This window comes from Vigna angularis, chromosome 6 (assembly GCF_016808095.1).
Source record: "Vigna angularis cultivar LongXiaoDou No.4 chromosome 6, ASM1680809v1, whole genome shotgun sequence".
NCBI classification, from domain to species: domain Eukaryota; kingdom Viridiplantae; phylum Streptophyta; class Magnoliopsida; order Fabales; family Fabaceae; genus Vigna; species Vigna angularis.
The window spans coordinates 3,474,989-3,486,759 of record NC_068975.1 but is presented as its reverse complement, the minus strand read 5'-3'; the positions used below and the strand labels follow the sequence as shown (position 1 = coordinate 3,486,759).

Genomic DNA, 11,771 nt, shown 5'->3' with positions numbered 1-11,771 from the left:
TGAATATATTTTTGATGTATTTTAATAATGTATATTTATATTTTTGTATTTTTCACGTTATATATAATTAGTTTTTAAATTTAATGTTTTTGTAAAATATATATTGGATTGAGCTTTGAACTTCTAATATTAAGTTGCGAAACTAAGTGCAATATCTCTGTTGCATGGATTGACTATGTGCTTCTAACATTTTATATTTAATATTGAAGAAGAAAAAACCCCAAAAGGCCGAAACGGATGTGGGATATCCGTTTGGCCTTCAACGGATCTCTCACATCTGTCATTGGAAGTCAGATATCCGTTAAAAGCCAAACGAATATCTCACATACGTTTTGGCATTCGCGTGGTTTGTTCAGGCGACACACAATCGAACCAACGACAACAACACTCCATCAACAATGACAAATGTAACACCCCGATTTAGGCGTTACAATTTATTTTCAACAATAATACATACTAAATTTTTTTTTTCAACACCAACATAATATTACGTTCTTTATTACAACACAAGTCTTCTGAAAATAAAATTCCACACAGTTAATAAACTTCTGAAATTTAAAATTTCACACAGTTCGGAAATTCAAACATAGATTTATTTTAAAAATTCCCCATGTCTCTTTTTTTTTTCCACAGATCTCTCATTCTTCTAAGCATGTCCAGAACCATCTGCTAATTCATCTGATATAGTTTCTGCTCCCGTATAATATTACACATTATACGATCATTGCATTCACATGCACAAACACAAACAGTAGGGTGAGCTAACCAATTCAAGAAGTATGCATCATCCACAATCTTACTAACATCACAAGTGTGGCAATCAGTCAAATACATGCATCTTAAACATACTCAAAAACCAACTATTACACTGATACTTTAGAATATTTCTCCGGTCAAAATCATCAGTCGATTTACTCGAGTTAATACAACATATTATTAATCTGCCTACTTACCAAAGCACAGCAGTCAACCATCCTTCTGTCTACTTACCAAAGTAGTATAACCATGATATACCGATTACTTACCAAAGTAATCTAACAAGGTGATTTTTATTATCTACTTACCAAAGTAGTACAACAAGGTGATATTGTCTACTTACCAAAGTAGCACAACACAAGATCTTCTGCCTACTTACCAAAGTAGCACAAACCAAGTTCTTCTGCCTACTTACCAAAGTAGCGCAGCAAGACAATATTGTCTACTTACCAAAGTAGCACAGTATAGTTAATCTGCCTACTTATCAAAGTAGCCCGATTTATATCATTCTTTTTATCTCTTCATTCATCATCTCATCCTGCCTACTTATCAAAGTAGCGCAAATCACCCTACTTACTTACCAAAGTAACGCAGACCCAACATCTACTCGCCTACTTACCAAAGTAGCGCAAACCAACATCTTTTACATTATTTCAACAAATTATTCATAATCAACCACAACTCATCCAAAACTAATCATACTCAACAAGCATAAGAAAACCGATGAACTTTTCTCAATTCCCTTACCAATGTAGTACAAATTAACCAAATTACATTTTCCTAACATATTATTCATAACCAATCACATGCCATCTCAACCACTAATCCCAAACCAATCATGCTTAACAAGTACATAATAACCAATCAACATATCTCAGTTTCAATTCTGCCTACTTACCAAAGTAGCACAAATTAACCAAATTACCTTTTTCAATATATTATTTATTGACGATCTGAACCAATCAACAACATGTTTAGATCATATGGTAAGCTTTTCAGTCCAATCCAATGGTTAATGAGGTGGAAATCATCAATTTTGTATAAATGATCCAAAAACATAAATTAAACAGTATTGAGATCCCTGAGAAGGTACGAAATTAATATCTCTAAATCTGTAACTCCGATCTAAAATCCGAACGGTCGAAGTATGCCACTACCTCTTAGGAACAACATACTAAAAATTCAGGGTAATCCAACGGCTAAATAAGTAGATATGGAGGTTTTACCGAGGTAACTCAGAGACAGAAATTTAAGTGGTTCTCGGTTTAACTCAAAATGCGGAATTAATTTCTCTAAGCACAGATATCTAATTCCAAATCTGAACGGTCAAAATCACCTAATATGTCTTATGAACTACATACTAAAGTTTGGGCTCAATCTAATGGTAGATGAAATATATATGAAATATTTACCATGATAGCTTAAGAACAGCAATACAGTGTTCATCCGATTGTTTCACACTTTCGAAATTTCTTTCTCTAAACATAGACCTTCAATTACCAATCCGATCGGTCAAATTGTATTAATATGTCCTAAGAATCATATATCAAATTTTGAGGTTGATCTAACAGTCCCATAAGTCAGAATCTATACTTTACCAAGGGAACTCAGTAATAGAACTGCAGGGGTAATTAACTCACTCAAACATGCAGGATATATATCTCCAATTACAGACTACTAATTACAAATCCGAACGGTCAAAGTGTATTAATATGTCTTAGGGATCATATATTAAATTTTGAGGTTGATCTAACGGTCCAATAGGTCAGAATCAATATTATACCGAGACAACTCAGTAACAGAACTACAGGGGTAACTTAATTTACTCAAACTTGCAGTATTTATTTCTCCAAGTACAGACTTTTATTTTCAAATCCGAACGGTCAAAGTTTAGTAATAGGTCTTAGGATTTACATACTAAATTTTTAGCTAAATCCAACGGTGAAAACAATTAATAGAAATTTTTCACCACAGTAACTCGAAAATGAGAAATTATAATCTTGAAAACCAAATTTTACACAAGTCAATATATAACTACCATTACCAATTTTAACACATGCATACTCATATTCATGATCATAATCAAGAAAGGATTAGCTCCCCTACCTCTTTTCCAATGAAGATTTTCCAACTCTTGGTGCTTTAAATCTCAAGCTTCCTCCTTTGCTTACTTCCAACAACAATCTCTCCTAAGTTTTAGTTTGTGTTCTTAAGTTTTATTAAGGTAAGAAACCATGCATTTAACCTTGAAATCAGCAGCCTACCTTAGTGTTTGGTGGTTCCTACCACAAAGAAACCACTACCCTTTAGTCTATGCTTAATGATCACCACACCATTATTTCTACTTTTGTAAGTTTGTCCTATTTGGTTTCATTGGGTAGAAGTTTGGAGTGGAGTCAACATTTCAAAGTTGTTAGGTGAAAAGAAATGCATTATGAGTGAATGGGAAAAAAAAAGATAAAGTCTCATTATGGAAGAGAGAAAATTAATATGGTATATTTTCATTAGTCAAAATAATGAGTATTTTTACTATAGAAAACTCATATACTAGATGTATATTCTAACTTGACAAAATATTGATATATATACTCTAGTTATACAATAGATTAAAATAAAATATTAGAATCATATATTCAATATTTTAACATCATATTATGATCATATAACAATAAATATTTATTAATTATGCAACAAAATGAAATAAGACATCTTATCACAATAATTTTGGGTCAAACAACTTTCACTATACATTTTTCACACTATAATTAATTATTCAAAACCACAACAAATATAAATTATTATTATTTTTTTTTTAAATGGGTCTTACATTCACCCCAACTCCAAAAATTTTCGTCCTCGAAAATTAAGATGTTACCCAAACAAATGAGGGTATTCTTTTATCATATACTCCTCTAGTTCCCATGTCATCTCTTGGGTTTCCTCGTTCCAAAGCACCTTCACTGTACGAATTTCCTTTCCCTGTAACTTCTTTGTTTGAACTTCTAACACCCTTATTGGTCTCGCTTCGATAGTAAGATCTTCACGTACTTGAATGTCATCTGTTTCCAAAACATGAGTTGGATCAGAGACATACTTCCTCAGCTGCGACACATGGAACACATTATGCAAGTTCGCCAACTGTGGTGGTAATGCTACCTCATATGCTACTGGTCCAATCCTCTTAAGAATATCGTAAGGACCAAGAAACTTTGGTGACAACTTCCTTGATTTAATAGCCCTACCTATGCCGGTAATCGGTGTCACACGTAGAAACACGTGATCTCCTTCGTTGAACTCAAGAGGTCTTCTTCTCTTGTCTGCATAAGATTTTTGTCGACTTTGTGTTGCACGCATCCGGCCTTGTATCAACTTGACTTTTTCTGTCGTTTGTTGCAACAACTCGGGACCTACTGAAATTGTTTCTCCATCCTGAAATCAGCACAAAGGTGTCCTGCACCTTCTCCCATACAATGCTTCATACGGCGCCATTCCAATGCTCGCATGAAAGCTGTTGTTGTATGTGAACTCCACCAAAGGCAATACCTCACTCCAACTTCCCAAGTGATCCAATACACACGTTCTCAGCAGATCTTCCAATGACTGAATAGTCCTTTCAGTTTGACCATCTGTTTGAGGATGATATGCTGAACTCATCCTTAACTTCGAACCCAAAGCCTCTTGCAATTGTTGCCAGAACCTTGACGTAAACCTTGGATCCCGATCTGAAACAATGCTATTAGGTACACCATGCAATCTCACTATTTCCTGAATATACAACTCTGCCAGTTTCTGCATTGACATTCTCAGGTTGATTGGCAAAAAGTGAGCACTTTTCGTTAATCGATCAACTATCACCCAAATGGAATCATGACCCTTCAATGATCTTGGTAAGTGAGTTACAAAGTCCATCGAGATGTTGTCCCATTTCCATTGGGGAATATTCAATTGTTGTAACATTCCACCTGGCCTTTGATGTTCTATCTTAGCCTTTTGACATACCAAACAAGAAGATACAAACTTTGCTACATCCTTTTTCATCCCACTCCACCAGAAAGATTCTTTCAAGTCTTTGTACATCTTAGTCATACCGGGATGTATGTTAAGACGACTCTTGTGTCCTTCTTCTAGAATCATCTTCTTCAACTCATCCTTTGCTGGAATGCAGAATCTATTTTTAAAACGAATAATACCATCTAATCCCAAATTGAAGTCTTTAGCTTGATCCGTTCCCAATAACTCCACCGTATCTTGTAGACATGTGTCTTCCTTTTGTCCCACTTTGATCTTTTCCAAGAAATCATTTGTGATCTTTAAATGACAACACCAAAGGTGATCTTGGCTCAGCTGCAATCCCAAGTTCATATCTCTGAACTTCTCTATTAATTCCAACTCCTTCACCATCAAAGCTGACATATGTATTCGCTTCCTACTCAAAGCATCGGCTACAACATTTGCCTTCCCTGGATGGTACTGTAACTCAAAATCAAAATCCTTCAAGTACTCCATCCACCTTCTCTGCCTCATGTTCAACTCCTTCTGATCGAAGAGATACTTCAAACTCTTGTGATCACTAAAGATTTGAAAACGTGATCCGTAAAGATAGTGCCTCCAACTCCTCAGAGCAAAAACCACAGCCGCTAATTCGATGTCGTGCGTTGGATAGTTCCTTTCATGCACCTTCAACTGTCTCGATGCATAAGCTACTGGTCGCTTCTCCTGCATCAATACACAACCGAGCCCATGGTATGAAGCATCACAAAACACTTCAAAAGCTTTAGAAGTATCAGGAACTGCTAATACTGGAGCACTTGTCAACCGTTTCTTCATCTCTTCAAAACTTGTTTCACACTTGTCGGTCCATAAGAAAGGTTGTTCTTTACGAGTCAATTGCGTCAAAGGACCCACTATCTTGGAGAAACCTTCGACGAACTTCCTGTAGTAACCAGCTAGGCCCACAAAACTTCTTACTTCTGAAACCGTCTTTGGACGTTCCCACTTTAGCACTGCCTCCACCTTCGTTGGATCTACAGAAATTCCTTTGGCAGAAATCACGTGGCCAAGAAACTGTATTTCCTCCAACCAAAACTCACACTTAGATAATTTCCCAAACAATTGATGCTCCCTAAGAGTCTCCAACACGATCTTCAAATGTTCAGCATATTCTTCACGATCCCTTGAATATATAAGAATATCGTCTATGAACACAACAACAAATTTATCTAGCCACGGTCGAAATATTCGATTCATGTAATCCATGAATATAGCAGGAGCATTGGTCACTCCAAACGGCATCACCACATACTCGTAGTGACCATAACGTGATCTGAAAGCCGTCTTCTGACTATCCTCTGACTTGACCAAGATCTGATGGTAACCAGACCTCAGGTCAATCTTTGAAAACACACCAGCTCCTCGTAACTGATCCAACAAGTCATCAATTCTTGGCAGTGGGTACTTGTTCTTAATCGTCAACTTGTTCAGCTGTCGATAGTCAATGCACAACCTTGAACTACCATCTTTCTTCTTTACTAACAAGACTGGAGCTCCCCATGGTGACACACTCGGCCTGATAAACCTCTTCTCTAATAGTTCCTCAATTTGTCTCTTCAGCTCTGCTAGCTCTGTCGGAGTCATCCTATACGGAGCCATAGACACTGGTCCAGCTCCTGGTACCAAGTCTATAGAGAACTCCACTTCCCTGCTTGGTGGCAACCCTGGTACTTCATCTGGAAAGACATCCTCGAATTCTTCCACTACTGGGATACCCATCGTCTGAACCTCAAAACTCTTCTTCTCTTGGGCTACCATCACAAAACACATGGCCCCATCACTAACATCCTTTAGAACTTCTTTGGTTGAGATCAGTTCTAAACCATCCGAGTCTGGAAAAACCAATCGTTGTTGTCCACAGTCAAGAAGAACGTGATTGGCGGTCAACCAATCCATTCCCAGAATGACATCTAAGCCTTGGAGAGGTAAGGAGATCAAGTTCACTTTGAACTTGCGTCCGTAGACTACAATCGGGCATCCAACACAGATCGAACTGGTTGAAATCTGACCCGATGTTGGTGTCGAAACCACCAATTCATACCTTAGATTACTCACCGGTATACTGAAGTCTTTCAAACAAGTAGAAGAAACAAAGGAGTGCGTAGCTCCGGAATCAAACAATACATGCACACATTTACCAAACAAAAGGCATGTGTCAAGGATGAGATTACCTGGCTTTGCAGCCTCTTCACCGGTCAAAGCGAAAACTCTTCCAGCTATCTTGGGCTTCACGCCTGAAGAACTTGGTTGTTGTGGTGCATATGTTATCTTCTTCTCAGGACAAACATGAGCGAAATGTCCTGGCTTGTTACACACAAAGCACCTCTTCTCTTCAACCTTCACTCCAGAGAGCTTAGGACAATCCTTCTTGTAGTGCGCACCACCGCATTCAAAACATTTCACGGCTGTTCGTACAAGCGGTTGGGGTCGCTGATATGGCTTCTTCCATGGCTTTCCTCTAATAAACTTGTCCTTCTGAGTCTTGTCAACTCGGTTTCGGTTCATTTCCAGTAACTCCACCTTTTTTGTCTTCTCAACTAAGGCTGGAAACTTCTTGATTTCAAGAGGTACAATCATTCTCCTCAGGTCATACCTCAGACCCTGCTCAAATCTTTGACACTTCCACCCTTCCGTCATGTGCTGACTATAAAAACGGATAAGATACTTAAACCTGTCGATGTACTCTTGCACTGACATCCCACTTTGACGCAAGGCCAAGAACTCTTGCTCCCTTTCGATCTTGGCACTAGTAGGGAAGTACTTTTCCAAAAACTTGTCCTTGAAACTGTTCCAAGTAATAGCCTCTTCATCAGATTCCATCAGTCGTTTCATACCATCCCACCAGTACTCTGCTTCCTCTTTCAGTATGAAGGTTGCGTAATCTAGTTTTTCTTCATCTGTGCACTTGATCACATGAAAGATCTTCTCAATGTCCTTGATCCAAGCATCCGCTTTATCTGGCGTAGTCCTTCCATTGAACCTTGTTGGGTCGTGCCTCAGAAAGTCATTCAGCCTCGAATGAGTCCTCGATTCCTGAGTGGTATGTTGCCTTTCCATTGCGTTGATCATCCGATCAACAGCCCGATTAAAATCATCAATTGGAGGTGTTTGACCAACATTGTTAGATCGACGTGCCATGTTCTACCATATACGTCAAAAGAAATTAATTCAAACACAAGTCAAAACAATGCATATCTATACCTTTCAAACCAGTGCTCTCCAAAAGAGCTACAAACTCATCACAACAAATCATAGAGTCACACAATAGAAGTTAACGAGCTCACTTCCCAAAAGCCCCAAAAGATTTTCGAAAAAACCAGTGCTCTGATACCAAACAGTGTAACACCCCGATTTAGGCGTTACAATTTATTTTCAACAATAATACATACTAAATTTTTTTTTTCAACACCAACATAATATTACGTTCTTTATTACAACACAAGTCTTCTGAAAATAAAATTCCACACAGTTAATAAACTTCTGAAATTTAAAATTTCACACAGTTCGGAAATTCAAACATAGATTTATTTTAAAAATTCCCCATGTCTCTTTTTTTTTTCCACAGATCTCTCATTCTTCTAAGCATGTCCAGAACCATCTGCTAATTCATCTGATATAGTTTCTGCTCCCGTATAATATTACACATTATACGATCATTGCATTCACATGCACAAACACAAACAGTAGGGTGAGCTAACCAATTCAAGAAGTATGCATCATCCACAATCTTACTAACATCACAAGTGTGGCAATCAGTCAAATACATGCATCTTAAACATACTCAAAAACCAACTATTACACTGATACTTTAGAATATTTCTCCGGTCAAAATCATCAGTCGATTTACTCGAGTTAATACAACATATTATTAATCTGCCTACTTACCAAAGCACAGCAGTCAACCATCCTTCTGTCTACTTACCAAAGTAGTATAACCATGATATACCGATTACTTACCAAAGTAATCTAACAAGGTGATTTTTATTATCTACTTACCAAAGTAGTACAACAAGGTGATATTGTCTACTTACCAAAGTAGCACAACACAAGATCTTCTGCCTACTTACCAAAGTAGCACAAACCAAGTTCTTCTGCCTACTTACCAAAGTAGCGCAGCAAGACAATATTGTCTACTTACCAAAGTAGCACAGTATAGTTAATCTGCCTACTTATCAAAGTAGCCCGATTTATATCATTCTTTTTATCTCTTCATTCATCATCTCATCCTGCCTACTTATCAAAGTAGCGCAAATCACCCTGCTTACTTACCAAAGTAACGCAGACCCAACATCTACTCGCCTACTTACCAAAGTAGCGCAAACCAACATCTTTTACATTATTTCAACAAATTATTCATAATCAACCACAACTCATCCAAAACTAATCATACTCAACAAGCATAAGAAAACCGATGAACTTTTCTCAATTCCCTTACCAATGTAGTACAAATTAACCAAATTACATTTTCCTAACATATTATTCATAACCAATCACATGCCATCTCAACCACTAATCCCAAACCAATCATGCTTAACAAGTACATAATAACCAATCAACATATCTCAGTTTCAATTCTGCCTACTTACCAAAGTAGCACAAATTAACCAAATTACCTTTTTCAATATATTATTTATTGACGATCTGAACCAATCAACAACATGTTTAGATCATATGGTAAGCTTTTCAGTCCAATCCAATGGTTAATGAGGTGGAAATCATCAATTTTGTATAAATGATCCAAAAACATAAATTAAACAGTATTGAGATCCCTGAGAAGGTACGAAATTAATATCTCTAAATCTGTAACTCCGATCTAAAATCCGAACGGTCGAAGTATGCCACTACCTCTTAGGAACAACATACTAAAAATTCAGGGTAATCCAACGGCTAAATAAGTAGATATGGAGGTTTTACCGAGGTAACTCAGAGACAGAAATTTAAGTGGTTCTCGGTTTAACTCAAAATGCGGAATTAATTTCTCTAAGCACAGATATCTAATTCCAAATCTGAACGGTCAAAATCACCTAATATGTCTTATGAACTACATACTAAAGTTTGGGCTCAATCTAATGGTAGATGAAATATATATGAAATATTTACCATGATAGCTTAAGAACAGCAATACAGTGTTCATCCGATTGTTTCACACTTTCGAAATTTCTTTCTCTAAACATAGACCTTCAATTACCAATCCGATCGGTCAAATTGTATTAATATGTCCTAAGAATCATATATCAAATTTTGAGGTTGATCTAACAGTCCCATAAGTCAGAATCTATACTTTACCAAGGGAACTCAGTAATAGAACTGCAGGGGTAATTAACTCACTCAAACATGCAGGATATATATCTCCAATTACAGACTACTAATTACAAATCCGAACGGTCAAAGTGTATTAATATGTCTTAGGGATCATATATTAAATTTTGAGGTTGATCTAACGGTCCAATAGGTCAGAATCAATATTATACCGAGACAACTCAGTAACAGAACTACAGGGGTAACTTAATTTACTCAAACTTGCAGTATTTATTTCTCCAAGTACAGACTTTTATTTTCAAATCCGAACGGTCAAAGTTTAGTAATAGGTCTTAGGATTTACATACTAAATTTTTAGCTAAATCCAACGGTGAAAACAATTAATAGAAATTTTTCACCACAGTAACTCGAAAATGAGAAATTATAATCTTGAAAACCAAATTTTACACAAGTCAATATATAACTACCATTACCAATTTTAACACATGCATACTCATATTCATGATCATAATCAAGAAAGGATTAGCTCCCCTACCTCTTTTCCAATGAAGATTTTCCAACTCTTGGTGCTTTAAATCTCAAGCTTCCTCCTTTGCTTACTTCCAACAACAATCTCTCCTAAGTTTTAGTTTGTGTTCTTAAGTTTTATTAAGGTAAGAAACCATGCATTTAACCTTGAAATCAGCAGCCTACCTTAGTGTTTGGTGGTTCCTACCACAAAGAAACCACTACCCTTTAGTCTATGCTTAATGATCACCACACCATTATTTCTACTTTTGTAAGTTTGTCCTATTTGGTTTCATTGGGTAGAAGTTTGGAGTGGAGTCAACATTTCAAAGTTGTTAGGTGAAAAGAAATGCATTATGAGTGAATGGGAAAAAAAAAGATAAAGTCTCATTATGGAAGAGAGAAAATTAATATGGTATATTTTCATTAGTCAAAATAATGAGTATTTTTACTATAGAAAACTCATATACTAGATGTATATTCTAACTTGACAAAATATTGATATATATACTCTAGTTATACAATAGATTAAAATAAAATATTAGAATCATATATTCAATATTTTAACATCATATTATTATCATATAACAATAAATATTTATTAATTATGCAACAAAATGAAATAAGACATCTTATCACAATAATTTTGGGTCAAACAACTTTCACTATACATTTTTCACACTATAATTAATTATTCAAAACCACAACAAATATAAATTATTATTATTTTTTTTTTTAAATGGGTCTTACAACAAAGCAGCACAAATTCAAAGCACACAAACAATAATAAACCCTAAATTAAACTATCTAACACAAAGGAAGAGAATGGTGAAGAAAACCAACCTGAAGAAGACGAAAACAAGCTGCAAAGGAACTCTCCAGGCTCCTCCTTGACGCTCCTCGAAGCTCTGGACGCTCTTCGACGCTCCTCCACCCCTCGGCGGCAATAAAAGCTTTCAAACCAAAAGAAAAACGGGGAAGAAACAAAACATAAAAGAAAGAAAAGGAAGATGGGAGGTGAAACGAAAATGGGAAAAGGTGAAAAGAGTTTCATGGGTACTGGGCAGAAAGTAAAAAAGGATTAGGGTTTTAAATTATTTAAAATAGGGTAAAAGTAAAAAACTTTTAATCTAAGGATATAATTGAAATTAAAATAATGTGGAGAGGTTGAAAAAGTATTCGGTGATAGTGGAGGGAGC

General features: G+C 36.1%; 1 protein-coding gene across 1 annotated transcript; it reads right to left on the bottom strand.

Moving 5' to 3' along the window:
• Positions 1-471: 471 nt before the first annotated feature.
• LOC108341261 (uncharacterized) lies at positions 472-7,944 on the bottom strand. Its single transcript, XM_017578956.2, has 2 exons — positions 6,978-7,944; positions 472-690 (listed from the first exon to the last, which is right to left on the bottom strand). The coding sequence occupies exons 1-2, from the start codon at positions 7,942-7,944 to the stop codon at positions 647-649; spliced, it is 1,011 nt and encodes a 336-aa protein (XP_017434445.1). The 3' UTR covers positions 472-646.
• Positions 7,945-11,771: the final 3,827 nt, after the last annotated feature.